This window comes from Chaetodon trifascialis, chromosome 15, assembly GCF_039877785.1.
Source record: "Chaetodon trifascialis isolate fChaTrf1 chromosome 15, fChaTrf1.hap1, whole genome shotgun sequence".
Taxonomy (NCBI): Eukaryota; Metazoa; Chordata; class Actinopteri; order Chaetodontiformes; family Chaetodontidae; genus Chaetodon; species Chaetodon trifascialis.
This window is the reverse complement of record NC_092070.1, coordinates 6,238,764-6,266,761: the sequence shown is the minus strand read 5'-3', so window position 1 is coordinate 6,266,761 and position 27,998 is coordinate 6,238,764. Positions and strand designations below refer to the sequence as shown.

Genomic DNA, 27,998 nt, shown 5'->3' with positions numbered 1-27,998 from the left:
CAAAATCCTGCTTTTACGTTAATGCATGAGGAATAATAGTAACAGTGGGGACATTTTCCTGCTCCATACTTTAACTTCAGTAACATTTTGAAAGCAGGACATTGAATTTTGAAACAGTGTTATATTGCATGGTGCTTTCATTTCTGTAAATGATCTGAATACTTCCTGCATAACTACAAATCCACTCAGTTCAGGAGTCTGCAGTCTTGTTACTGTTTGGTTCATGTGACCTGGTTTACGTTGGTGCAACACAAACTCTTCCATTCAGATCCACCTGTCAGATCCCGGCGGCTCTGTTTTAATTGTGCTGCTGCTGCCAGGCAGGCGGATTGGATGGCAAAGGAGCTGCAGCACAGTGGCAGCCTGAGGCCAGATACACACAGGACACAAAGTGTGAAGTCATGTGTACCGCAGGCGGCTGTGCACACCAGTCCAGACCCACCACTGGGACTCACTCCACGCATCCCACATGAACTGTCTCCATTTTGACCTACTTTGAAAGCTTCATTACAAGTCTATTCAGGTTTAAGCCTACAGTATATGACATCGGTATACATTTATTACAAGTAAACAACACTGGAATTCTTCTTTTCTGCTGGTATGGTTTATGAATACAACTTTGACATGTTCTACTTTTCACTTTTTCTTGGAGACACAGTTTGGGATGTGTTAGCAGGGTCTGGAGTTGGTTAGCCTCTATCAAAAGAGGGGGGATGACTCATTTCCAGACCATGTTTGTAACTGACTTTCTAACATTAGCCACTGGTAGGCTGGTTTTATGCTGCAGAGCAGCTTGTGAAAGACAGCAACAAAATCCAGGCCACTTTAACAGTATTCTGAAGTTAAGGTTCAGCTAACATGAGGCTTCAGCGTCTAGTCATGTGAGTATCTCTCTAAAGCCCTATTGGCACGGGCTACCTGGGCACCTCTTGTTATAATTTAATCCCGTGCAAATCTGCCATGTCCGTAATTTGTAAGTCAAACTTCCACCACTAATTGCTTTCCATATTTTGCAAACAGAGAGGTCATGAGATAATAATAATCCCACTTGAATCGGTATCTCAGTACTTTGTGACTGTCAGGATGATGACGATAATGATTAGAAAATAATGTTGACTATTAACTTTTATTTGCCTTAACATTAATTTGATTAAAGTTCAATTATGGCTCCATTTTTGCTCCCAGTGCGACATTACCGACCACTTCCTCTTTTCAGTGCTCCTTGAGAGAATCCAGCGTGGATTTTTTATGAATTTAAAATCCCCATTACTGAACTTCATGGGTGAGGGTTTAGTCATTGCTTGTTCTCAGTGCATTTCTTTCTTTTCTTTTATCTTTCTCTTCGTACTCCCTTCCTTGTCCATTGCAGTTAATGGGAGCTTCCATATCAGAGTATTCTTAAAAACACCAAAGCAACATGTGGAAAAAAAACACACATTTCATTTGCTAAAGAACTGTTTCCTGTTTCTGTCTGTCTTCCTCCTTGCAGCTCAGCCTATTACATCCAAGCTTGATGAGAGTTGGTGGGCGTATAAAGACGTTGTCCAGGGAAGCTTTGTTCCAGGTAATCGACCATCGCCCAGCACACACAATATGGTGTCGAAACCAACACATGGTAAAAGGTTTGACAATTTAGAAGGGATGACCATCCCTTTTCACATCATGGCTAAAATTCATTAAGTTTGAGCTCGCTCACAGCTGTCATCAGTCTGTGGTTGTTGGGGTTGATAGTAAAGTACGAGGTGAGACACTGTGGCTAGTGGATGTTCCAGATCACTTCAGCTCATCTCTTAATGAAATGCTTTGGGATGTCAAAATGGGACCTGTTATGAAATGTGGAAATGTGGAAAAGCGCTTACCAGCTTTTTATCCTGTTAGATAGAACTAACAAATCAGAGAACACTGAAGCACTAATCTCCACAGCTTTTTAAGTCCACTTGATCAGAAACTGTCCATCAAGAGCCCAATAAAACCTCAGATTTGTATTATATGTGACTGGACTGCAATAGAATTTAGAAAAGAATACTTCCGTCCTCTATCTCCTTTCCCTCCCAGCAGCTTCTGTGCCACTGGGTGCACTGCACAAGACGAAGCAGATTTAAGTGCAAATGTCCTTGCTCGCTCTTAGGAAAGCTTTTTCATGGAAATGTAAGGAGAGTTTAGTTCTGTCATTCATGCCACTACAGTGTAGACTGGAGCTCATGTCCCTTTTATGCTAGGGACGACATTAATGTCCTCCTAGATGGTCACTCTATTAGTCAGGACATCTACGGTGCATTGCAGCATGTTTTTATTTAAATAGTTCTGCCCATCGGTGCTATCACGTATGATGACACTGTAGTTACCAAAGTTTAGACAGGTTGTAAGAAATGTCACGAACATAAGAAGGATCTTGGAGACCAAAACAAAGACATTTTTTTACAGTTTGACGGATGTTTGATGCTGTATGTATTGTACAATCTTCTGTTAGTCAGGAGTCACTAAAATGTTCATTTTTTGTAGTATGTCGTGTGTGTTTTATGAAGTTACGATGCAGTATGGATTTGGGACACAGCTAACAAGTACCGCACACTGCATACAATACATTGCATTTCCTGTGACTGTTTTACAAGAAAAGACAGCCCTTCATTCATTGTCTGAACACTTTTAATGTGAAGCAGTGCTGCTGCATTCATGCATGGTTTCCTGCATATTGTGTGTGTGTGTGTGTGTGTGTGTGTGGAGGCACATACTAATGAAATCTGCTACATGCATATAAAAACGATCATTACTGAATGGAAATATGTTAAATAGGTATTGTTGGAAAAATTGTATCAACAAAGGGGCTTAATATAATGGAAATCTTTTTTTATTGTGCGTTACTGCTTCCTGTGTTGGTGAGTTGGTGGGCTTCTCTAAGCCTCTCAGTATCGCTAAAAAGTTCATTCATATAAGACAAATGTTCAGTGATTCATGCCCAGTGTAAACACTCAGGAAGGGCAGGAAGCGGCGTGATGCAGAGAGTCAGGGTGTGGAAGTCAGGGTGGTGGATGGGTGGATTGATGTTCATGTGGCAGACCCAGGTTTATGTTCTGTCACATTCCAGTCGTCAGCTTTTTAAACCATAACTACAGCTCTTCCCTTTTCCCACATGCAGACTGATGCAGGATTTTACAGAATCATGCTGTACAAACAGCCTTTCTCAGGCTTACATAAGGGGCAGCAATCAGACTGTGCATTCGGAAATGAATCTGGAGATGATGTAGATGAGGACACTTCCTACACCTCTACACGTCATGTTGTCACATGCGATTAATTAATCTGAGCCATATTAATGATGTTGTTGAGACACTGCGTCTAATCTGCTTCTCTGTGGCTCTTCATATATAGAAACAGGACCAAGATCAAGATCGTTTATTTATAATTACTTTGAAATCAAGTGAATTTAATTTGGAGTTACACTTTCATTTCCCGTTTTAGAAGGAGATTGAAATATTTCCAAACAAAGGTGTATGTGTGTGTGTGTGTGTGTGTGTGTGTGTGTGTGTGCGTGCGTGCGTGTGTGAAGGGTGTGACAGGCCTTCGGGGAAATTTGAGACTGACAGTAGGCTCATCACATCAGTGAGCGTAGCCTGGCTCTGACTACAGCTTCTTCACCCTCAGTCTACTTTCACACTGCACTTTTCTTCCTGCTTTGTGTTAGTGCTGTGCCAGCACAGGAGAAATGTCTGCTTCAAGCTGTTTTGGGGGAATGAAGTGGGAATACAGTCAGCAAAAAAGAAAAACTATGGTATTCAAAACTCAGGTCACTGATGGCTGTCATCTTGTGCTTACTCTTCCTGTGATCACCTTTGCAGCCACATGAGGCACACAAGCGATTGGCTGAGATAAGACCGACAAAACTGTGGTTGTTTTCACAAGTGAAACCGTGAGAGATGGGTGTTTGCCAGCCTCACAGCAGAAACTGAAATCAGTATTCCCTCTTGAGTGAGAGCACTGCGAGATGGCCCAACAGAGTTTGCAGGGAAGGAGACTGAGCACCAATGATGCAACTTCAGCGCTACTTTGCCGTAAACACCGAGGTGCACGGAATGATAGATAAAAGGAGGCAGAGAGGAAGGAGCCTGGCAATGCTACTGTGGTTCGCCTGTGAGCTATTACTTTGGCACCGTGAAATATAAAACTAAATATAACACAAGATACAGTATGCACCACAGATGGCATGGAACAATTGAGAGTGTTTGGCAGGCGTAGATAGCAACATGCATATCTGCTCCTCTACTTCATTTCAAGGCTTCATTCAACAGCAGCGACCAAGGCAGAAACGCCTTTAGGATTAGTGAGGTTCATCTCCACCTGGTTGCTCCCGTAACCCCCTCAACCACTCCTCCAGTCCCTGATGCCACCTGACATCACTGGATGGAAAGTTTATTTAAAGCAGGGGATACATTAGCCCTGTTTGGGACTGTCTCATCCACTGTGTGGGGGAGAGTCCCGGAAGGTCCCATAGAAAAGCTCAGGGAAGCAGCTGTGCGCTGCTCTTTATCAGAGGTGGACCAGATAACCAGACATAATTTTGTTAAGCCCAGCGGTTAGTCCTCATCCTTGAAGCCATTTATCTCTGTTGAAAACTCTTCCGATAACCACAAATCTCACCTTTGTGTCGCTTGTAAAAGTAAGTTTTCAAGTGCGGCCTCTTCGTCATCTCCTTGTGGTGCACCAAGCCATAATGAGCTCATTACTGTCCCCTGAGACTGGAGGACTGAAAGCAGCCACTGGCACCTGACGGTTAGTGAGAATCGCAGTTGTAGTGGTTGTTTTTTCTCCCAGTGGCCACAAGAGGCAACAATGAGCCCAATCTACCCTCAAAGTCAACTTTATTGTCGATTTTGCAATATGTACAGGGAAAAACAAGACAACAACAGAGATAAAACAAGACAGCAAGTACAAGAAATGAAGAAGTGCCATGGTGAATAAGTATATACAATGTAGTGCAAATACAGTGAGTCCATAGTGAGCAGATAGCAGCAGATTTATTTTACAGTCTCTTTATATAAAGTGGTAGGTGTTGGGTGTGGATGTGCATGTGAGGTGATGGAGGGTGAGGGGATTACAGTCTAGTCTTCTGGGGGGCAGAGGGGAGAGGTGGGAGAGATTTCAGCTTCCTGACAGCCCGGTGGATGAAGCTGTCACTCAGCCTGGTGGAGCCCACACAGAGGCTCCAGTACCTTCTCCCCAGATGGTGGTAGGCTGAAGATGCTGAGTGAGGGATGGGTTGAGTTGCCCACAGCCCTGATTGCTTTGTGGATAAGGCAGGTGTTGGAGATGTCCAGGACGGAGGGCAGTGAGGAACTAACGATCCCACAAGCTGTATTCACTACGCACTGCAGAGTCTTGCGGTTAGAAGCAGTGCAGCTCCCGTACCACACTGTGATGTAGCTGGTTAGGATACTTTCAGTGGTGCCTTGCTTGGGTGTGGGTTCTCTGGATGTCAAGAACAATCTCCTCTGTTTTCCCCACATTCAGGAAGAGATTGTTGCCTCTGCACCACATGACCAATTGGTTCACCTTGTTCCTTCTTGCGGATGAGACCCATAACAGTCGTGTCATCCCCAAACTGTATGAAGTATTTGATGCTGTAGTTTGGTGCACAGTCATGGGTGAGCAAAGTGAATATCAGGGGACTGAGCACACATCCTTGGGGAACTCCTGTACTCAGGCTCAGTTGGTCACAGTGTTCACAGTGAGAATTTCCAGCAAACCAATTACAAGAGAGTTGCCCTGCGATCGGCTGGTGACCGGTTCAGGGTGTACCCCGCCTCTTGCCCGTTGACAGCTGGGATAGGCTCCAGCCCCCCCCGCAACCCCGAAAGGGATAGGGGGTATAGAAAATGAATGAATGGATGAATTACAAGAGACACAAAGGTGAGACTTTTGCTTTTTTGAAGTAGGCTCACACCTTCAGCGCACTGGTTGTGTGCATCCTCAGATCTTAACTGTGCAGGGTTCAATTTAGCACATGACTGGTGTGAAAGAAGTCCAGCAGACTGCAGACAGAGCAAAAGGCAACATTAATTAACGTTAACGCTTTGAAGACAAAATAATTAAGCTTAGCTTGCTGATGCTTCTGTTTTACGTTTTGGATAATGTGTCCTTTTGAAAAGAGTAAAATGAGAAGATAGCTAATGTCATCTTGTGAATGACATCCAATCCACAGGCCTTTGCATTTACACTTGACCTTAATATGCGCTTTCATTTTATTGATTCTGTCCACATTGTGGTCAGATCTCAGTGTGGAAATGATTTAGACATGGCTGACAGAAAGTTCAACAAACATGATGCGTTCCAGATAAAATGAAAACTTTCTTTTTTGTGAAGGAAAACTTGCAAGCTATTACTGCTAGTTTGTGCCAGGCAGTTTAAGGTTAATATGAGGCTTCAGCAGTCTGACTTAATCAATGTTGATATCTGTCAAAGTAACAGTCTTTTAGTAAGAAATTCCCTCTTTGTATTTCCCTGGACAGCATTTCCCTGAGCTGCAGTGGAGGGATAGTCACAGCAATAGTGAATTTCAGACTAAAAAGAAGACGCTTGTCTGATTTTTTATTCAACTCACACTGCTGAAGCCTCATACTGCATGTCCTTCAGATAAACTTTGGACTGTAGACTTTGTCCCCCATCACTTCCATTGGATACACATTAGGAAGGATGTGAGCCTATCCTTGGAGGTTGCATTTACATCTGGCTGAGACATGATCACAATATGAGCCAGACCTCCTCCAGATGTGCTGATTCCATCTGCTTATATTTAAACCTGCATTTACACCATTTCTCTTTATCCAAATTGGATATGATCACATCTTAATTGCAGGTGTAAATGAGCTCTATGTCAGTTGTTGCTAATTAACATCAGTGCTGAAGAGGCCAACATGTGTAGTGAATATGGTCTCTGCAAGCCATTGAAATCAACATTTCATATGTTCTGCTGCTCATCTCATTTCCACATTGTAACTTCAGATCAACAATAATTAGGCTGCTGCACAAAACTGTCCTGTTCCTGCCTTCACAGCTATCAAAAAGCACAGATCTCCATCGACACTTTGAGTGCGTCTCACATGTAGTTCAATCATCCTGTGAATAAGCTCTGATGACACATAAGACGCCGGATTTGGAGTTTTCATGTAGGTCTGCAGCAGCTGAAATCATCGAGTGTCCATGGCCACTGGTCAACAATGTTGCTTAGTCCTAATTTTAACCTATTTTATTAATTTTTCAATTCTATTGAGCTCATGTCATTCACTATTTGTCTATCCTGTCTAAGTGCCCGCTGTTCTTCCTCTGCTTCTGTCAATGCACCTCCCATCTCCTTGTCTTCCTCTGCGTCAGGCTGTAAGGGGCATCAGGTTCATTCTGTATTGTACAGTTCTTATGTATATTTGATCAAATGTGTGTCTGGTTGTCTCCCTGTCTCTTTTATCTTCTACCTCCCCTTGCCTTTATTCTCTCTCATCTCTTCTGCCCTTTCAGTTCTTCTCCTTCTCCTCCTCTTCTGTTCCTCCTTATCCCTGACTATTCGTGGCTCATCCACTTCTCCTTTTCCTCTTTTCCTCCAGCATCTCCTCATCTCGTCACCCATCCTTCTCTCTCTCTCTTTGTTATCCCTCTCACTTCTCTTTTCTGGCTCTATTTCCTCCAGCTCACTCTTCCTTCCAGCCTGAATGGCCTGGAGATGTTGCTATCATTCATTTGAATTTGCTTGTGACTTGAGGATCATTCAAAACCTCAGAGGAAATCTTGACTGTGCACTAAGCATATGACTCTGATGAGACTGCTTCCTCAGTGAGCATTTACCTGGACATGTAAAAAACAGGCAGCCAACAGTTGGATTACTAACCTAAAATGTCTTAGAAACAGAAATCCTCATGTCCTTGCTTCCAGCAAATTTCAAAGGCAGAGCGACGCAAGGATCAAACAACAGAACAGACTCAGTAGACAGCAGCTTGGTGCTTGACTGAGCGAAAACTGAAATATTTAGGTTAGTATTGCAAAAGGTTTGTATGAAGACAGTTTCAAAAGGAACATTTTCTAGGTATAACCAGAAATGGAACAGATTCCACCGCAGGAGAAACAATACATTGGATTATTAAGATTCATTACTACAGTGACAACAGTGTTACAGTGAATGACGCAACCACTAAGATAATAAAAGTGGCAGCAGAAGAGTTTTCATGCAAAGTGTAAGTGTAGCTAAGGTGATCATTAAGATAGAAATTGAAGCTGCATTCACAGATTGTCACATGTGAGCAGCGGAACTGGATGAAAATACAACTTTGACTGAGGGCTGAACAATTCATTGAAATATTACTGAGACTGCAGTATGGCCAAGCGCTGTATCTAAATCAAAGGAGCTGCAATTTTTTGATAAAGGTATAATGTGTCACACATGGCATTACACTGTAAGTGAATGCACTATGGTGTTGCCTTGGCCTACCAATCATATCCTCCAAATGTAAGGGAATATGCTTGTCTGATACAGACCCCAGCAAAAATCACCTCATCATTTTTATGCTTTTTTCTGTGAAAATTTAATGCATAAATTATCATTCACCATGAGTGAACAAACACTCATTGAAACACAGCCACTGAAAACTAATCTTCATGTATATTAGAGAAAAACAAGAAATAGAGATTTGTATGAAACATTTAGCCACCTTCATACTTGAAACACAGCTATTTCCTCCCTTAAGGTTATTAATACTGGGACCCCACAGGATTGCGTTTTGTCTCCCATCCTATATACACTGTACACCAGTGGATGTCGAGCTTCAGTCTCCACTCACACCTTTTTTGCTATGCAGATGATACAGCCTTGGTGGGGTTCCTAAAGCCTGACAACTCATCCTTAGGTGATTTTGAGGAAAAGGTAGGGAACCTCAGAAAATGGTGTTCTGATTTGGCCTGATTTGTGTGTTTGGTAGCATGCACTGACATCAACAAGAGAGGTTGCAGCGCCTGATCAAGATGGCGAGTGGGGCCATTGGGTGTGATCAGATGTCAGCTGCTCAGTTGTGTAAAGACCTCATTCTGAGTAAGGCTGAGTGCATCCTCAGTGACCCCGCTCACCATCTACACAACAGGCTCCCAGTAAGCTGTTGGGGGAAAGGAAGGATTCTGCAAAGGAAAAAAAGAACAGCCAGGTTTAAGTCCTCTGTTCCTCCAGCAATTAGACTGTTAAATGAGAAGGACAGCACAAAGGCAAAGGATTTGATGGAGTTTTTGGATAAGGGCTATGTGCAATAAGTGCATGGTGCGATATATTGATTTGTTGATTAGAATGCTGATGTAGAGTTTGTTTCTAATGGATCATCTAAAACTGTGTGTGTGTGTGTGTGTGTGTGTGTGTGTGTGTGTGTGTGTGTGTGTGTGTGTGTGTGTGTGTGTGTGTGTGTGTGTGTGTGTGAGGAAAATGGGAGGGAGGACTTCCTATTGCATATTTGGATTTATGTCTATTAATAAGCTGTTACCTTGACCTTGACATTCACATCGGCCACAGCTGTAGTTTGTGTTGAGTGCTAATTAGCAATTGTTAGCGGTGTGCTAACACACTAAGCTATGACAGTGAAAATGCTAAACATTATACCATCTAGCTGCATGGTGGTGCAGCAGGTAGTGCGCATGCCCCACAGCAAGAAGGTCGCCGGTTCGATTCCCGTGTCGGGCCTTTCTGTGTGAAGTTTGCATGTTCTTCCCGTGCATGCGTGGGTTCTCTCCGGGTACTCCAGCTTCCTCCCACAGACCAAAAACATGCTCATTAGGTTGATTGGTGACTCTAAATTGCCCCCAGGGTGTGAATGGTTGTGTGCTTGTGCCCTGCGATCGGCTGGCGACCGGTCCAGGGTGTACCCTGCCCCCCCGCCCATTGACAGCCCAGATAGGTTCCGGCCCCCCCGCGACCCTGAAAGGGATAAGTGGCATAGAAAATGGATGGATGGATTATACTATCTAAACATCAGCATGTTAGCATTTCATTCTTTGTGTGTTAGCATGCTGACATTAGCATTTAGCAAGTACAGGCTCACAGAGCTGCTAGCATGGCTGTGCACGCGTCCTGTTAATCTCTCCATCGCAAGTCTGTAGGGAAGACTATGAGAGGACATCCATTCCACTTATCTGGGGCCAGGTCACATTGGCAGCAGGACACGCAAGGTAGTCCAAATGTCCCTCTCACCAGCACCGGCCTCCTACCAGTTGGATGCATCTGGAAAACCTTCACTCAATGACAAAGTGGATCCTGTTGCCTTCCACCTAACTTACAGTGCACCCAACCGTAATGTCTATCCCTTCAGGTGATGGACCCACAGGATGGGGCCTCCTCCTAGTTATTTTGGGATGCCTCATGGGTCATGGCCTCACCACCAGGACCTCGCTGGTGTGCTTGCCTCCCAGGTCTGGCACCAGGAGGTGTTTCCCTGTTCTGTTTGAGGCCCTGTTGCTCCTTCTTGGCCGATTCATATAGGGCTTGTGAGTCACTCTTCCTCTGGCCCCTCCCATGGGCCCAGTTTGCCTTGGGAGACCCTCCCAGGAGCAGTTACAACATGCAGACCCCTCCTCTCCTCCAAATCCCATTTTTTTAATTCTCTTTTATTGTCCAAAACATGTATAATGGACGAGTAAATGAGGTCAGCCCTGATTTCACATGAAATGATTCAATTCCAAAACCCTGCTCTGAGGGCAGAAGAAATAAAGTCAAACCTGAATGAATAGCTTCATTACACAACCGTCACAGAACACAAAAGTAATATTTCCTCTTACTGAAACTCATATTGCCAATATTATGGTTATCTGTGGGTTCGTTCAACATTTTTGTTCCGCAGCCTTGCAGTTTTTACACATTGCAAACTGCATTTAAAGATGCTACAATTTCAGACATTTTTGGCTGCAAAATGGCAAGAGTGGATTCTGTATTCCCTTCAAAGTTTTAGTTTCTTGGCTTTCTTGGTGCAGCAGACTGAATATATTCTCAAACTGCCATTCTCTCATCCGGAGTTTTCTTCAACACACAAGTTGTCTGCCCAGCATTGTCAGAGGTAGCAAAGTGTGTGTTTGTTGCTTTTGCCAAGGTACCAACCTCTGAGAGGGATGTTGAGGTAAGGTGGAACGAAAACAATCTATTTTTGTTTCAGACGTGCTGTGTGCCGAAGGAAGTGGAGGACCTTTAAAGGTACAATGTGTAAGATGTGGCCTGAACATTAGTTTAAAACATTAAAATGATGAAGTAACAATATCAACAGAATGTGAAGAAATAACAGTTTTGACATTATTTAAAGATGTTAATGTATTGTGTTGCAGAGGAATCTGCTGAACTTAGCATGCCAACCAGCTAGCTGCTGTCCTTTAACCTGGCGCCAAACCTCTGCTACAGTTAGCTGCAATATTTAAACTACGTTACTACTCCATATAAAATGAGAACAATTTCACATTACCTTGTTGGTGAACACATGCTTAATTCTTCTCTCTTATTTCCAAAGTGGTGTTGGTTGTTTCTTCATGGAAATTTGGAAACAAATGCAGTGTCCTGTGTACAGTATAGTAGTTCTGAGGATGCGATCCAGTTGTTGGCACCGACAATAATACCACTTGGAAACGCTGTGGGGGAGGGTCACGTAAAGCAAATGTCAGGTAAATGATAAATTGTGTGCTGTGTCTCTCCTGCCAACTCTGCAGTCCCTCTCTCAGTTGATCTGGCATCTAAGTGTTTCTTTCAACTAGAAATGTAAACTTTTCAAGAGCCTTTTTATGGGCTCCTTCTCGTCGCATTGCCACACATTGTCGTGGTTTTCCTCACATTTTGGGTTTGACAGAGTCAAGATGGAAACAAAGGAATTATTTTGAGATGTTGAGGACATTTGGCTCATGTTATAACAGTACAATAGTGAACAACCAAGACAGCGTGTTCATGTGGTTTCTCTCACATCGCCGTTGTGTTTATGTGTTTCTGTGCCTGCCCGGCCATGAGACCAAGGGTCTGAAAAGAGGAAGGAAGAAAGAAAGGAGGAAGAGGAGGAGAAAGCAGGAAAAAAGTGACAGGCGTGGGTTTGGTGATGAACAGGAGAAGAGAGAAGAAAAGCGAGAGCTCCTGGGAGCTGCCCTTTCCTCCCGATAGATCTCTACACTAGTTCTAGCTGTGAGCGTTTCTTTTGTGTCTCTGTGTGTGTATATGTGTGTGTCCACTGCTGGCCTTAAAGTGAGAAAGAGGGGCGGATAAAAGAGGGGATGTGGAGGAGAAGGAGAGCTCAGGGGACTGGGCCAGCCTACCTTTCAGCTCTCTTCAGCAGCTATAGCCAGAAGATGATTAGAGGAAGAATTTAAGACAGACTGGAACAGTGAAATGCGTTTTTCCTCTTGTTTGCAGACTGTCTGAACTTAGAAAGCCGAATTTTTGTAATTCTACATTTTTGGTTTGATTTGAATTTTGTAATTTCAGGGATATTATGTCTCTCAACGAGTCAACTTCTATTATGTCAAGGCTGCCAGTTTGTTTTGCTCGACTGGCGAGGAAACTCTGAGCTTCTCATTCCTCTACTCACAGCCCCCAGGCATTTAATCCACAGTTATAGTTAACACCAAGTCTGATATTCCAAAAAAAAAAAAAAGAGATGACCCTAAATGTGATTTGTAGGTTAAATAATATTTTTCAGTTAATTAAGATTAAGATTAGAAGATTAAGATTTTTACTTTATTTATCGCTCCACACAACGCAACATGCATATGCTATGCTATGCCATGCTTTTAGTGAAATTGTTTCTTCCGCATTTAACCCATCCTGGAGGTCCTTCCTCTGTGGCGGACCAGGAGCGGTGGGCTGCTGGCCGACGGACCCAGTTCCTTCCTGTCACCACTGGTCAGGTGGTGATCTTCTTAGTGGGGTTTTTTATTGAGGATACCTCAGGTGAACACGGGAGAACATGCAAACTCTGGGACCTTCTAGCTGTGAGGCGACAGTGTTAGCACTATTCCACCGTGCCACCTTAATTAAAGGACCAGTACTGGCATAATATGGAATGTAATATTCCTAATTAATTATGAGTGTATAATCAGCTGCAGAGGGAGTTGGTCCTCTTCCACAGAGTCCGCCATGTTGCACCGCCATGTTTTTAAAGTAGCAGAATGGGTTTTGTGGGTGTGGGTTCTCCTACTTCTTTGGAAAGGGAGGGTGAGCCCGAGGGTGTTCAGTTAGTTGCAATCTGCAACCTCATCGCAAGATACCACTAAATCCTTCACACTGGACCTTTACAGGCGCTGTGTAGAATGAGAAACTTGCTGGTTTTGGTTGAGAGCAGCTCATGCCACTGGTTTGACTGTAGCACCCCTTGGTTACTGTTGCTACGCTTGTCAAGCTTTCCATTCTCAATGGCAGATGTGCCATATGCAATGATAACTGTGGCAAATTTACCATCAAAATTGTTAGTAATTTTCCGGACAACAGACCCTTGATTTCAGACAGAAGAAAACAAACGCAGCGTCTCGTTCACAGTGAACATTGATATCTTCATAACTCAGCAGTGGGGTGCTCAGCACTGTTGGCTCACAGCAAGATCAGCCAGCTGGGGCCTTTCTGAGCAGAGTTTTCTCCAGGTGCTCCAGCATCTTCCCACTCCAAAGATTTGGTTAATTGAGTGTGAATGGTTATTGGTCTCTATGTGTGTGCCCTGTGATTGACCGGCCTCCTGCCCAGTATCGGCTGGGATCAGCTCTAGCCCCCCGTGGCCCTACAGAGGATAAGTGGGCATATCTAATGGATGGACAGTGTTTGGAAACTTACTTTCAAAGTGTAACATATTACATATTACTGGTATCTTTCATGTGACAATAAGACGTTACTTTACAATGTCACTATCTGTACAGACAGACACAGCTTTGTCCAAAATAACCGACAACTAGCGTTATTTTTGGCTGTACATTACGGTTCTATCATGATTTATAATAATAACGCTACTATAGCCTGGGCAATATCTGGTCTCTATGGCAATGTTAGTTTACATTATGACTGCTTTTGTCAGGATTTTGCCAACAACCTTTACCAGACAAGTTTTTCCTACTCGCATGTCACATGCTGCAGATACTCTCCCATTTTAATCTCTGCCGCTGTCTGCAGGGACTTCGTGCAGACACACGTAACCACACCTGAAACATTTATTTAAGTTATAATTACAGCCAGCCTTTCCCATCCCTGAATAATCTGTTAAATTTGCTGTTTTATATTGTAAGATGTGTATTGGATTCCAAGTGTTTGTACAACAGTATTTGTAGGATTTTAATATCTTAATGAATGTCATTAAAGGTTGACAGTGCTGAGCGGTAATGTGTTAGGTGATGATATTACAGAAACATTATTACTAACATGTTATATTACTTTATTTTAACTGCCAAAAGGTAATATATTAGGGTTAGGGTATATAATGTAATGAGTACACATTTTTTAATGTGCTGCCTCATTACTGTGGACAGATGGATCTCTGGTTGACTTGTTTTAAAACAAGAACCCTGTAAATGAGTCCAAAATATGCTCTTATGGCTACATACAGCTAGTACTGTTATAAATAAAATGTAATGAAAATGTTTGTTATTCCAACACAACCCTTGGATGGTTTGGAATCTAGCTTTAGAAAAACGTTTAACATTTAACAAACTGAACAGCAATGGACTTCATTATTGACCCCTTTGGGATCCAACATAGGAAGCTTTCAACATGTTAAATACCCAAGAGACACAGAAAACTGTCATCACTTTTGGTTGAATGTAAACAAGGCAGGCAGTGAGCAACAAAGTCCTACCCACTTCTCTGAGACCTGAACGTCTCCAAAAGACACCACTCGACACTCAAAACAGCTTCCAAAAACTGTTTTTATACAAATATCAATTGTGCTATTGCTTCATATTGTGAAAAACTGAGCCTAATTTGGGTTGAGGCCAATGTTTTGTTTAGCTGTTGTTTTAGGCTGCTTTGCTGTGTGTTCTGAGAAGGAAGAAATAAAAGTTGAATTCGAATATGTCTGCTCTGCCTCCCCTCTGAACCTGTTGGAGAGGATGCTGGGAGATGGCAGATAGCCCACTTGAGAGAAAGAACAGAAAAAAATAAGACGCAAAACAGACTGTATCACCTCCGGTGTGTTTGTGGAAGAGAAGGCAACTTATATTAATGTCACACCTCTTGGTGTTGTGTGTGTTAGTTGTGTATTGTGAAGATGGGGGCGTATGTCTGTACAGGATGTAATATCATTGCTGTTGTTGTTTAGTGTGTATGAGTTCCTTGCTCTCTCTCTCTCTCTCTCTGTATGTGTGTGTGTGTGTGTGTGTGTGTGTGAGAGTGAGTATGTAAGTGGTTATTTCTGTGTCTGTGTGTTTTGGGTATATAATATCACAGCTCAGGGTTGTTATTTGGGAGTGCTGCAGAGTGAGTAAGTAGGACACCAAGTTAGTGATCAGAGGAGCCTCTGCCTTGCTCTCTCACTCCCTCTTTCTTTCTCTGCCTCACGCACGCACATGCGCGCACGTGCACACACACACACACACACACACACACACACACACACACACACACACACACACACTGCTCTTATCCATATATTTTTTCCTCTTTGTCTTTGTCATACAGTTTCCCTATTTCTGTCTGTCTCATTCTCACTCTTTCTTCTTAATATCTCTCTCTGTCAGCACCTCTTGCTTTCTCTATTTCTCTCTCTCTCTCTCTCTCTCTCACACACACACACACACACACACACACGCACCCTTGCAGAGACTCACATGGCCACAGGAGAGAAAGGAAAGAAGAAAAAAGTGGAAGAAATGGAGAGAAGTAGCTAGATCTGGAGGAGGAGGAGGTGGAGGAGGAGGAAACGACATTCCTCCCACGCAGTAGAGGAGATATGAGCAATTTTAGATGGAACTAAAGGAGGGATAGTGGGACAATGAGACAGGATAGAGGAAGAGAGTGAGAGAAAAAGACATAAGAGGGAGCACCAGCAGCAGAGAGAAAGAGAGGGGAGAATGAAGTTATGATACTCAATCTCAATAATCTCCTGATATCATTACACATCCACATTCTCCATGCCTGATGGCCGCCCGCTACATTTCTTGCAATTACTCATCGCGGTAACGACATTAAAGCTAATGCTGCCGGTGATTATGGCATCGTTGCTATTTGTTCTTATTTAGCCGGGCCGCCGCAGGCTGCTGTAATGGATGGGCACATGCTCGCTGAGACGACGTGTTTGCTGTAGTTAAAAATTCCAATGAATTCATTAGCCTCTAATGTAGCAGAGATGAGATGAGATGAGGGGCTCACCAGGTACAAAGTGCTGATGACTAGAAAGAGAGGACGGCAGTGTTATTTTCAGAAGGGTTTTAGGACTTAAGCTGCAGCCGTAATCTACAGCTCCTTACTGTAAATGAGCAGGTTAATATGAGAGTTGAACCTGTGACCTTTATTCATTACTTAAATGTCAGGTTCAAGTAGTGGTAAGTTATTTATTTAAAGTCAATTGAGCAAGACAATTAAATGAATATGTTTAAAGGTTAATGATATTTCGTCATTTCTGTACTGTCAGTACGTGTATTACCATCCATCAGTTTTCATGTGCAACTTCAAGTAGAAACCTGGAAGAAAACCTGAGCTGAGCTTTCACCTCAGCCTGAACAAAGCGAACTAAACAGGAAAACACTGCAGGGTTCATTTGAACTGAATCAAACAGGTTAGATGTTTACTTGCCTTCTCCTTTAATAAGTAGATGTGATGCATTTGAAAATGTAACTTTGTGTAACAATTGTTTGATTAAAACAATGGAAAAATGGGAAATAAACTGTAGGAAAAGACCAGAAACACTGTTTGTTCTCTTGCTTATAGGTATTTATTCTCTATTTGTTGTCTTTGGAGAACAGCAGCAGCAGCATAGACACCAACAAAGACATCAGGGTTTTTATTGTGTCAGCTACATGTGTGCCTGAGGATGTCTGAGCCCTTACAAGCTGAAAGGGAGCTGAAATTGTCCAGTATGAGACACATGTGGGACTCATTTCAGTCACAGAGCTCGGGAAGCCGAAGAAGGAGTGACGGTCCAGTGTGTCATCACTCCTCTTTGAGATGGCCCTTCAGGTGCTGTGTCAAAGAAAAGTGTCCCACTGCTAATTTCAGATGCTGAGGGAACATCGAGCCAGTCGGCCACCGGGGGCACCCATAGGAGAGTAGAATGTGAATCGACACTCGAGTGCAACTCAAAGAGCCTCAAAGTCCAAGCGGAGAGGCCGCTGCATATGCCTTTTGCTGCACGCTGTGTGCTGGTTGTGAGATGGTTGCTCATCTGGCTGCCACTGTGCACAGAATTTACAAAGAAAGACAAGGACAGAGGGAAGGTGGTGACATGGCCCCCTCACTTTTCAAAATCCTGGTTTCGTCCATCTTACATTTTGTAGTTTTAACCCCTAAAATCTCTGTAGACACAGCCTGAGTTCTTCCCAAGTCCAACATGATCCAAGTGGAGTCCAAAGTGCCCATACATGTACACTCATTTCAATGACTGTCAGTTATTACCATGCACTCACAGCAATGAGCTTTTACTTGCATCTGAGCAAACCTTTTTTTGGAAAGAACTGCAGTGTTTTTTTTTATTTCAGTTCCATAAAGCTGGGGCACTCACAAGAGACAGAGCAAAAAGAATAGTCAAAATTAAAGCAGCAGAAACAGAGGTATCCTGATTTTGAGCCCCTACTATGTACTGTCCTTTGTTAGACCCTTGATCAGATCAGGGTTATTTTCTCAAACTAATGAAAACTCCCTCAGAAGTTTTTATATGACTGTTTAGTACTGACGAGTAAAGTGAACTTTATGTGTAGAATAAGTGCCCCTTTAATCAGTACAGATTGCTTATTCTGAATGTAGCATTCTCCTATTAAGACGTGTGCTATGCCAATATTATTCAGGCTATAGGAGAACTCTCTGGATGTGTATGCAGCACATTTGGAATGCATCTCCTTTGGGGTTTTTACTGCAGTTTGCGACACACAGCTTCTTGCCTGTTCTCAGTGTGTTGCCTAGCTGGCAGTTTGCATGGCGGGGGCTGAGATACATGGACAAAAGAGAAACCCATTTCTGGTTGGAAGGAGTAACACGCCGATTTTTAAACATTCTGAAATAATTTGGTTTGGACGTGTACAAATATCGGAATGACAACCTTTTCACAAGAAGGTGGTTGAACGTATGAAAGAGGGAGGCTGTGTTCGTTAGTCACAGCTGCATATATAGGGGAATATTAGTGGAATATTCCTTTTCATTAGCCATATAAACAGCTGAGAAGAAAAGTTGTCTTTTTCAGAATGCATGTTAGCGTGGCCACTGTTAGAGGACTGAAGGTGTGGCTGTTCCTCTGATGTGCTGCTTTCACTTCGCAGGCTGTGTTGATGCTGTATATCCACTGGATGTGGTTGCACTGCTTTTTGGTCCACAGCTCTAGTGCAGCTAGAGAGTCCACCGTCATCTAGTTTGTTCTTCAGTTATTTTTTGTGGTTATTTTTGTACTGTACTCATTTGAACTACTTGCACACTGTTTTCTCTTTATTTTGTATTTCCTTAATAGTGTACTTTCCGTCTGCTTCCTTCCAGACTTGGAAGGAGAAATACTGTAATACAAATGAGAAAGTTTTAGTCTGGCTATGCCGTATGTACATGCAAGCAGGAATGTATTTTCAGTGGGCAGGGGCTGTCCACTAAGTGCACACATGACATCACATGTGCACATATGACTATTACTATATGCTAATTTCAATAGATATTTGGTTGGACACCAGCAGAATGCCATACAGCACATTTATTCATCAAATAAGCATTTTTCCATACCAAAACATAATAGTGCAACCACAATAAGTTTAAGATGATTATTTGGTAAAGACAAAGTCAATAACAAATTAAATGCAGTTGTCAATGAACATTTATATACATGCTCGAGTGAATTTCAGGCTTCAGAGACACAAGCTGTTCAAACACACCAATAGTTTAAAGATAATGGAGCTGAGACAAAAAGCTGTGTAAGTGACTCATCTGAAGCGTCGGGTGTCACATTGGCTGAAATCATAGAGAGATCATCTCGGGCAGCCATGTCAGGCCGACATTAAGGATTAAAATCACCTTTATGTCCCAAACATAAACCTTCTTTCTGTGGGTTTCATCTCTCAGGCTGCACTCAGACTGCTCTAACCAGTAATTAGTGGAGCTCAGCTTGAGCCATACAAAGCCTGAAATGATGTCTGCAGACACTTCTCAGGGTTGAAAAAGGCTATGGCAACCTCTTCAGCATGGTTTTTGGGGAGAAAATGGGATCTCTCGCTTTGTTTAATAGGTAGAGGTCAGCACTCGAATAGGTAACAAAATACAACATTATCTATCATGAAGTATCAGGTGTCAGTCAGTGGGACTAAATGTTAGTTAATAATACAGCAAGCTGCACAACATTTCTCATTTGTTTGTTACACTGACAGGAATATGTAAGAGTGGCATTCTTCTTAGTTCTCTAGTTTGATCTCCCACATACCTCTGAAACTAAGCCCACACTATTGCAGAAAGAACAGAAAAAACAACACAATATTGTGTAAAATTGTGATTTTTATTTCATATATGTTATATTTTCAAGCTGCTGTCCACTTGTTATCTTACATTCACTTTGAGCTGGGTGGTATGTGAGCAGCGCTTATGAAATGCTTCTACTTCTATTAGGACCCACAGTGTAGAAAAGTGAGACGAACAGTCTGTAGTGAATCTGAAATGAAGTTGCTGCTTTGTTGTGATGTAGGGCAGAGTTTAGCTCTGGCTCCTCTGTCTCTGTGCTGTGTTCCTCTGCAGCTTGCCGACCTCTGTTACATCACACATCTGCTTTTTGAAGCTGCTGTAGTTTGAACAGTGTGACACATACCTGCACAAACAGCAAACTGTGTGTATCCTTGTAGAGGTCCACTTGAAGAGATGCTTGATGATACCTACTCATAAAGACAAATAATGCATTCTAGAACTGACACTTAGCTTAATTATGCTTATTACTGCACTGACATGTGTCTTATATACTGTATGTAGGGCTGCAAAAATGACACCTAGAGCCTCAATTGTGCCATAAGCATGACGACTGGATGGCTTTTGTATTACACAGGAAGTACTTTGGAAGCTTAATGAAAAACTGTGAAAGAAGAACACACACTCATTACATTGCTGTAGACGAAAAGTGGTGTACACACAATTTAAGTGCGTACGGATTATTTCATGGATGTGGCTCATTCTGTTCCCCCTGCATTCCTGATTTACTCCTCCCTCCCTCCATCCCTTCCTTCCATCCCCTCCTCTCTCCATCGCACACATTGTTATATATTCCTTGTTCAAGCCCACAGGTATTCTCATAGCTTACATTGGATTAGTCTCATTCTATAGTTGTCAGTGTGGCTGTATTTGAGCCTGGGTGTTATTATGGTTTATTATTTCCTGTCATGTAGCGTTACATCATGAGGTAATTTTATGTATTGTTTTTATTGCTTTCCATTTGTGTTTTCACTTAATATTTGACGTACGATAAATCCCACAAACTATAAGATGCTATATAGCGGCAATATTTCAAACACAGTGATCATGCTTGATGTGTTTTACAGTCACTCTGTCTCACTGTCTCTTTAAATATGCCCTTTGTCTTAGAGTTATCACAGCTTGGGTCAATGTCAGAGAGACAGATGTACAGTAAAGAGAGGAAAAACATGCTGTGAGAAAGATGGAAGTGTGACAAGAATACAGAACAAGGGGCTCCGAGAGAAATGACCCCGTCTACTCAAACACACATAAAGATGCTATGTAAGACAGAAGCTCAGCAGCAGATGGCTGTAAATCCCCCCCTGATGACCAAAGGAAGGTTGAGACCCTGGAAAATCATCACTTGTCGCAGCAGTGGTGCTGATGTTGCAGCTCAGCTGATCTCAGACAGGCTATATGTTCATAAGACCTACACTCTCTACTGTATATGACAAGGTTGGAGAAATATAGACTCCAGTAGTGCTGCAAACAGGGTGAAAATGAGGTGGACTGGAAGCCATAAACTGCCTGTAGGTGTCAGTGTGTTTGTATGTCTGTCTGTTAGCGCTCTGATAGGCTGCTGACTTGTGCAGGCCTCTCTCTGACTCTCACACACTGCATGCTGGGAGGCCTTCAGCCCCTGGAGATGGATTAGCTGGTTATTCTTTACATGCTTTCAATGTAGCTTCAAAAGCCATTCCACACAACAAAAACCTGCTGAAAAGTCTTTTCTCTGACAAAAACAGGACAGCAAAATAAATGTGAACCTTTGTAATAAAATGAATGGTTGATATCTCAACAATCGCTGTATTGATTTGCATGATGGGTGAGCAGTACTGAGCAGTACTGCCACCTCCCTGGCAGGTGGAGCTGCCAGGGAGTTTCGAAAAACAGTTATTCAAGCAGAAAGCCACATACGAAAACAGAAAGGGAAAGCTGTATTCTGTAAACTAACTTTGTAACACATCTTTTTAATTTGCTCCTGTTACTGAAGCAGTTTCCCTCTTTCTGCATTACTCACTCACAGTTGCCTGCCTACTACTCCTACAAGCTCCGTGTTTGTCACAGGTTTCAGCTTTCTCAGAAGTTCCATTTCAGACACAATTTTCTCTGCTGCAGTGGTCAGTCTGCAGGGATAAATTTGTATAAAATGGTAGACCTCAAACAATTACTTGGTCAGTTAGAAGAAAATTAATCTGCAATTCTTGTGAGGGTGATTGAATAAATTGTTGTCATTGTCAAGCAAAGGCAATCAGAATGAACTGGTTGCAGCTCCTAAAGTGTGGATATTTGCTGTTTTTCTGCTTTTTCTTCATTTCAAAATAATAACATTTCATTATCATCATAGACAAAACTTGGCAATCCAAGCTGCATCACAAATAAAGCAGAAATGTTAGTCGCAGTGCTTAGAAAACATGTTGGTGAAGAACAGTGGGTAAAATCCAGCTTGGATCAGAGAAGTCTTGTGTGGGAGTCTGTAAAACACTTTGTCTGTTGAAAAACCAGGTCTGTCCATTGTCCTGGTCAGATGTCTCCTCTTGTCCTTTCCTCTGTTCGTGTAATGACCTTCAACAATCAATAGAAAGCAGACTGTACCTCCAGCAGTATCCTGTTTCACATTCACCCATTTCCCATGTTCCCAGGAGGGAGGTCAGAGCACCTTCACTTCCTCCAACTACGCTGTCCAAATAGGTGAAACCACCAAGCATCCAGTCACAAACCTGCAACCTCCCGGATCTTTGGAATACTGAGAGGCTCCTCACACAGTGGTGGAGGAGCAGACTTTCACATGGTAAAGGTGATTGCTAGATAGAGTGAACAGCTGGTATGCCAAGTAATTTCCCTCAACCACTCAACCTACTTTGCTCCAGCTGAGAGCAGAAAACGCTTACTGCCATTTTATGAGTCGTGCTGAGTTTGAAAGACTCTGGATGTGGTCATTTCGTAGAGGAAATATCCATCCTTCTTGAGGTCACCAACAGTACAAATGTACACTAGTGCAGCCTACAATAGACCTCTCTCAGTATTACTGTGAAAGGAAAAATAAGGTTTATCACAACTTGAGTTTTATTTTGGTCTTCTTGTGTGATTTCATTGTCTCAGCGTAAAGAGATCTTGGAAGGCGGCAACATCACTAAAATTAGGCCTAATAGTAAAAAGAACAAACATGGGCAGTCAATCAGATGGGCTGTAGCCAAGCTGCCAGCTAAAGTAATAGTTATATAAGTAGCACATTTGGTAAATACACTTAGTTGCTCTCTTGCAAAGAGAAGATTGAATGACTAATAAATATCCACCTACCAGCACATCCAAAGCTCACTATCTGACATGTAATTTTACTTTATTTGATCATTAGCTGACATTTTTTCTTCCAAATAAAGTTTGATGAAAAAGTTGATACCACTTTTGATACTAGCAATCAAAGGTTGGAAACAAAGAGTCTTCTATGTTACATGCCTTTGATTGCTAGTGGCCAGAGAGTGGTATCAACCTTTTCATCAAACTCCCAAGAAGAATATCACTGTAAATCATTTAGCTATTTAAACCATTTAAAGCAGTACTTCTAACCCTTTCTTAACCCAGCATTAAGCCTTGAAGCTGAATATGCTTGTGAGTCTTTTGATAGCGGAGGTTCCCACCTGTCTCTCCTCTCCATCCACATCAAATATCAAACTGGTGAGAAATGTTAGAAGCTGGGGAGGCTAATTCAGTTTCTATACCTTTTTTTTTTTTTTTTTTAAAGAAAAATGTGAAGGCATGTCTGAACTCATGCTGTGACACTGTTTCAAAAACACTGTCTGTATGGAGATCAGGATAAAAATATCAAGATCTGCAAAAAAGCAGCTAATGAGCCAAGATCTGCCAAATGTCTGTGAACCTTTAGTATGTGGACTATAGAAAAGGTCTTCAGTAAAACGTTCTGCATGTCCATGAAGAAAAGCTCTCCCTATTAGTCGGGCTGCTGGACGTGGGCGATTGACAGAGAGGAAAGCCCTCTGTCTTTTAGGGTCATTGCATCAGTCTGAATATTCCCCTGCACTCTGATCTTTAATTTGGCCTGGGACAGCCACTTTGGATGCTTAATCAGTTACAGAAATATTAATCTAACTGAGGTCACACACGCCGATGTCTTGCTTCCAGCTTGCAAGTCATTGTTATCGCAGCATAATCCTTCCTCGATCTTTTTGTTTCTGTGTTTGGAGGGGGCGTTTCTGCTTAATGGGATAGGACAGATTTAAGGGTGCAAAGAAAAATGGAAGAAAAGAAAAGATGATGTGTAACCTAGTTGGACTTGAATCTGTGACACTGTGACTGAACTGCACATTATAGGGTGAGCCAAGAGGTTTATCTTCACAAAGCCTTTGGTTTTATAGAAAGACACTGGAAGAAAAATGGCTTGTTTAATAGTGTAGCACTGTCTGTGCCTGCCAATTCAGCTGATCCCATGATAACATTAAGTTTGTGTGTAATGGACTGATGTTCAAGCAGCAGTGGCTTTACACAGGACTGTGACATTTCATGCAGGTTAAAGTTTTTTGGCTCTGTTGGGTGGCACTTCACCCTGAAATGTCTCTGAAATACAAGTATTGAATGGACAGCTTTGAAATTTTATAGAGACATTCACAGCCAATCAATCCCAATATTTTTGGTGATCCTCTGACTTTTTATCTTGTGCCATTATGATTAAAATTTCCCCTGTCCTTTACTTTGATTTCTGGCCAAATACCTGCCAAAGTAATGACATTCCCTTCAACTTCAGCTGAGCATTGTGTTCAGTGCTAATTAGCAAATGCGAACATGCCATCAAGCTAAACTTAGATGGTGAATATGGTTAAAAAATGATACCTACTGAAAATGTTAGTCATTGCCATTGTAAGCATGTTTCCATGTGGGTGTTGGACAGTCAGACAGAGCTGCTCTTCTTTTGTTCATGCTCAGTTTTCTGTTTTATGTAATAAGGTTTTTCCATGTAGGGGAGGTAGTCGTGTCGAGCCATGCCTTGAACAATTGGTAGCAGTCAAGTGTTTTCCCACCACATAGCACAACAAGGTAAAGTGGTTTACCCTGATGATGTGGTTAAAGTATGCTGGTCACAAACCTCAGTAAGAGCCTGTACTCTGTAGCTAATTTCATCTCACTGTGGCTGTTAATGTTTGTATTATTCCTCCCTATAACATTTAAAATGAATCCACTCACTTCTATGTAGTCCTATGCCTTTTACTCTAGGTTAACTTTATGTATGGCTGTATGCCTCTGGAAGTTGCTCGCTGAGATTTGCAAATGCAATTTTTCTAAAAACCTAATTATATACAACCCTGATTCCAAAAAAGTTAGGACGCTGTGTAAAACTTAAATAAAAACAGAATGCAGTGATTTACAAATGAATGAATTTACAAATGTGTCCCTGAGCTCATGAAGTAATCTCCTTTATACAATCATGTGTTCACAAAGTGGTGAACCTCTCATCCTCGCTGTGAATGACTGAGCCTTTCCAGGATGCCCCTTTCAGACCCAATCATGATGCTATCACCTGTTACCAATCAACCTGTTTACTTTCCAGACAGGTGATTTTGGAGCATTCCACATCTTCCACATCAGTCTTATTGCTTTCGTCCAAACAGGTTTGAAATGTGTTGCTGCATCAAATAAGCAGATATTTACAAAAAACAATGAAGCTGATGAGGTCAAACATTAAATATATTGTCTTTGTGCTGTTTTCAATTGAGTATGTGTCAAAGTGGTAAAAAGTTGCCGGTGAGCAAATTCCAGGCATTAATTACATTTCTTCAAGCCTCAATCATGTGGCAAATGGGAACTTTTACATTTGATTTTCTGATTAAAGGCTCTATGTAAAATGGTGCCAATCCTTCTGACATTATTTCAAAATGTTCTTAGTTTTTTCTTTTTCAGAGTTTTGGCATCTCCTCATCCACTGGGGCAGCTGTAACAACACAAAAGAAGATGACCTGTCTTGTATAGCTGCCAATATAGTGCTGGCCAAAATATAACAAATTATTCTTCTGTACTGTTACTTTTATGAGTTTGACTCACCCTGGTCCTGCTCTGCACTGACCCTGACTCATCCTTTTTACATATCTGTGTATAACCCTCCCCCATATTCTACTTCTTCTTCTTCTTCTTTTTTTTTTTTTAGCTGACTGCTATCAGCTATCCACTGCTGACTGTAGTCTCATGTAAAGACCCTCATTACATGAATAGTACAGTTTAGTTATGTTTCAACAATCCTCACGAGCACCCACACCACCCACACTATTCTCCCAGCCCTTTATATCTTCTTAAGAATATGAGATTACTGGATGACACGCAGTACCCTTAACAGCTTGATTCTCCCAAGACAATGTTATTTTTAAAAGTCTATCTCTGTAAATCATTTCACATGTGAAATAGGCTTTGAGGTGAGATGGAGAGAGAGAAGACTGGTGCTGGTGAGGATTGAGCTTCAAAAAAGTGATGAAAGAAATCTCATAAAAAAAAAAAAGGTTTATGGTTGGAGAGTTCATTTTATTTATTTGTAGCTTACTGATACCTACTTCACTGTTGACCAGGTAGTGCTTTATGTTTAAAAGCATTGTGGTATTCAGGGTGCATTTTGTTGAGTGTAATGTTATTACCGGGACTGAGACCTCCATTTCTTATAAATCCCTGTACTACTTAAGGGACAATCCTGATGATACTCTGTATTTTTTCTTATTGTCAGTATATTCCATTACAAGAGGAAAACCAGCAATGAATTGATCCTCCCATAAAGTACTGTCAGTGTAGCTAAAGCCTGATATACTGTGCTATACTGTTGTCGTGGTAAATCTGTATTAATCCATTGCTGAAAATAACCTCCAACAAATGCACCATTTGCTCCTGTTTTTCTTTTTGGCAAACGTATTGCTGTACAGAAGGGACCTTGTAGAATAAATGATTCTTATCGTTATTTCCATTTTGGTCCTTGATGATGCCAAGAGACATGCCATTGAAGATGAAAATAACATTGTGGAGATGATAGCATGGTGTTTGGAACCAAGCAGCAGTAGCTTTATGCAGAGTTCATACAGTGATGCTGCAGCAGAATGCAGTAAAACCTTTTCAGCTCAAGAAAGGAAAAAGGAAAAATAAAATGAGCCAGTGAAAGATAATGGTAAGAGGAAAAAAATTAATTTTTCATTTATTTCATCAAGTAATCATTTTAAATTATAAAGACACTTCTTTTTACACTCCACTTTAGTTATTTAACCACAGTATTAACAGGATTCATTCTAATATTTTTTTACTTACTCTTCTGGTAACCTTTTACAACTTTTTGTCAGTTTTGGGACTCCATAGGCTGCATTACCCACCTAATGTTTAATACTAAATAAATATTACATGATTAAATATGTAAAAAAAAAAACAACTTTGTGATATCATTTTAAATAAGATCGATCAAGTAAAAATTACAGTTTCTAAAAATAAGTCTTGCTTAAAAATGGATTATTTCACATTTCCATTATATTATATATTTTTTATTTTCGATGTAATTATTCATGTGATTGAAGTAATATCTTATGTATTTAATATTGGACACTCTTACTTCGTCACTTCAGCTTTGATTATTCCTTTTTTAAATGTGTATCTAGTGAGTTTCCCCAACTTTATAGCAATGCAATTCTAAATCAGTTACTAATAAAATCTAAATAAGTTACAAGCAGTAGGCTCTAACTCATTAGTTGACTGCTAAACCAGAGATTTACAATAGTTGTGTTTGTATTATTACACTTTATATACTGTACTTGTAGACATTGCCTTACACTGTTTGTGTCAGTACAGGGTTTTTTTTTTTTTTTTAAATAAACAGGCCATAAATATCTGAAGTACGAAAACAACAAATGTACTGCAAGTTTGTTTTGTGGTGCATTCCCATATGTCAACAACCACAGTATGTGGTTTGGGAGCCTGGCTCCGAGATCGACTTGTCACTTTGCTAAAATTTGGGTCCTGGGAAGAAAATATGCAAGTGGTTCAGCCGGCCTGTATTTTCATTGAATCTCTAGGACCAAAAAGTCCCTTTCCCTGGTGCCTGTTTGCAGTGTTGACAGTCAGACTCATAGGTTCAAAAGGAGGCAGGTTGTCCCACTTTTGACTGCTATTTTTCAGACTGCTGTCTGGAAAATTAGAAAAATTAATCTTTCCAGTTGTGTCCAAGTGGATTTCTAAGGCGGTTTGGGAATAAATCAGACTAAAACAAAGGTTCATTACTTAGCATAGCTTAGAGCAATAACATAGGGTACAGACATTCAAGTCCTACTTTTTATACTTTATCGCATTGTAAATCTTTTTTTCTTCGGAATTAGTTCTAAATAAAAATGGGACCTATCTCTAAAGTAATTGTCATTTATTTTGCTCTACATCAATTGTGATTTAAATAACAGCCAGC

General features: G+C 41.5%; 1 protein-coding gene across 1 annotated transcript in view; it reads left to right on the top strand.

Moving 5' to 3' along the window:
* Positions 1 to 27,998, top strand: part of LOC139343125 (carbonic anhydrase-related protein 10-like) — an 89,119-nt gene that overhangs the window by 3,094 nt on the left and 58,027 nt on the right. The window contains exon 2 of the mRNA XM_070980594.1: positions 1,490 to 1,564. Within this exon, the coding sequence (XP_070836695.1) occupies positions 1,490 to 1,564 (75 nt within the window). The remainder of the gene's footprint in view (positions 1 to 1,489; positions 1,565 to 27,998) is intronic.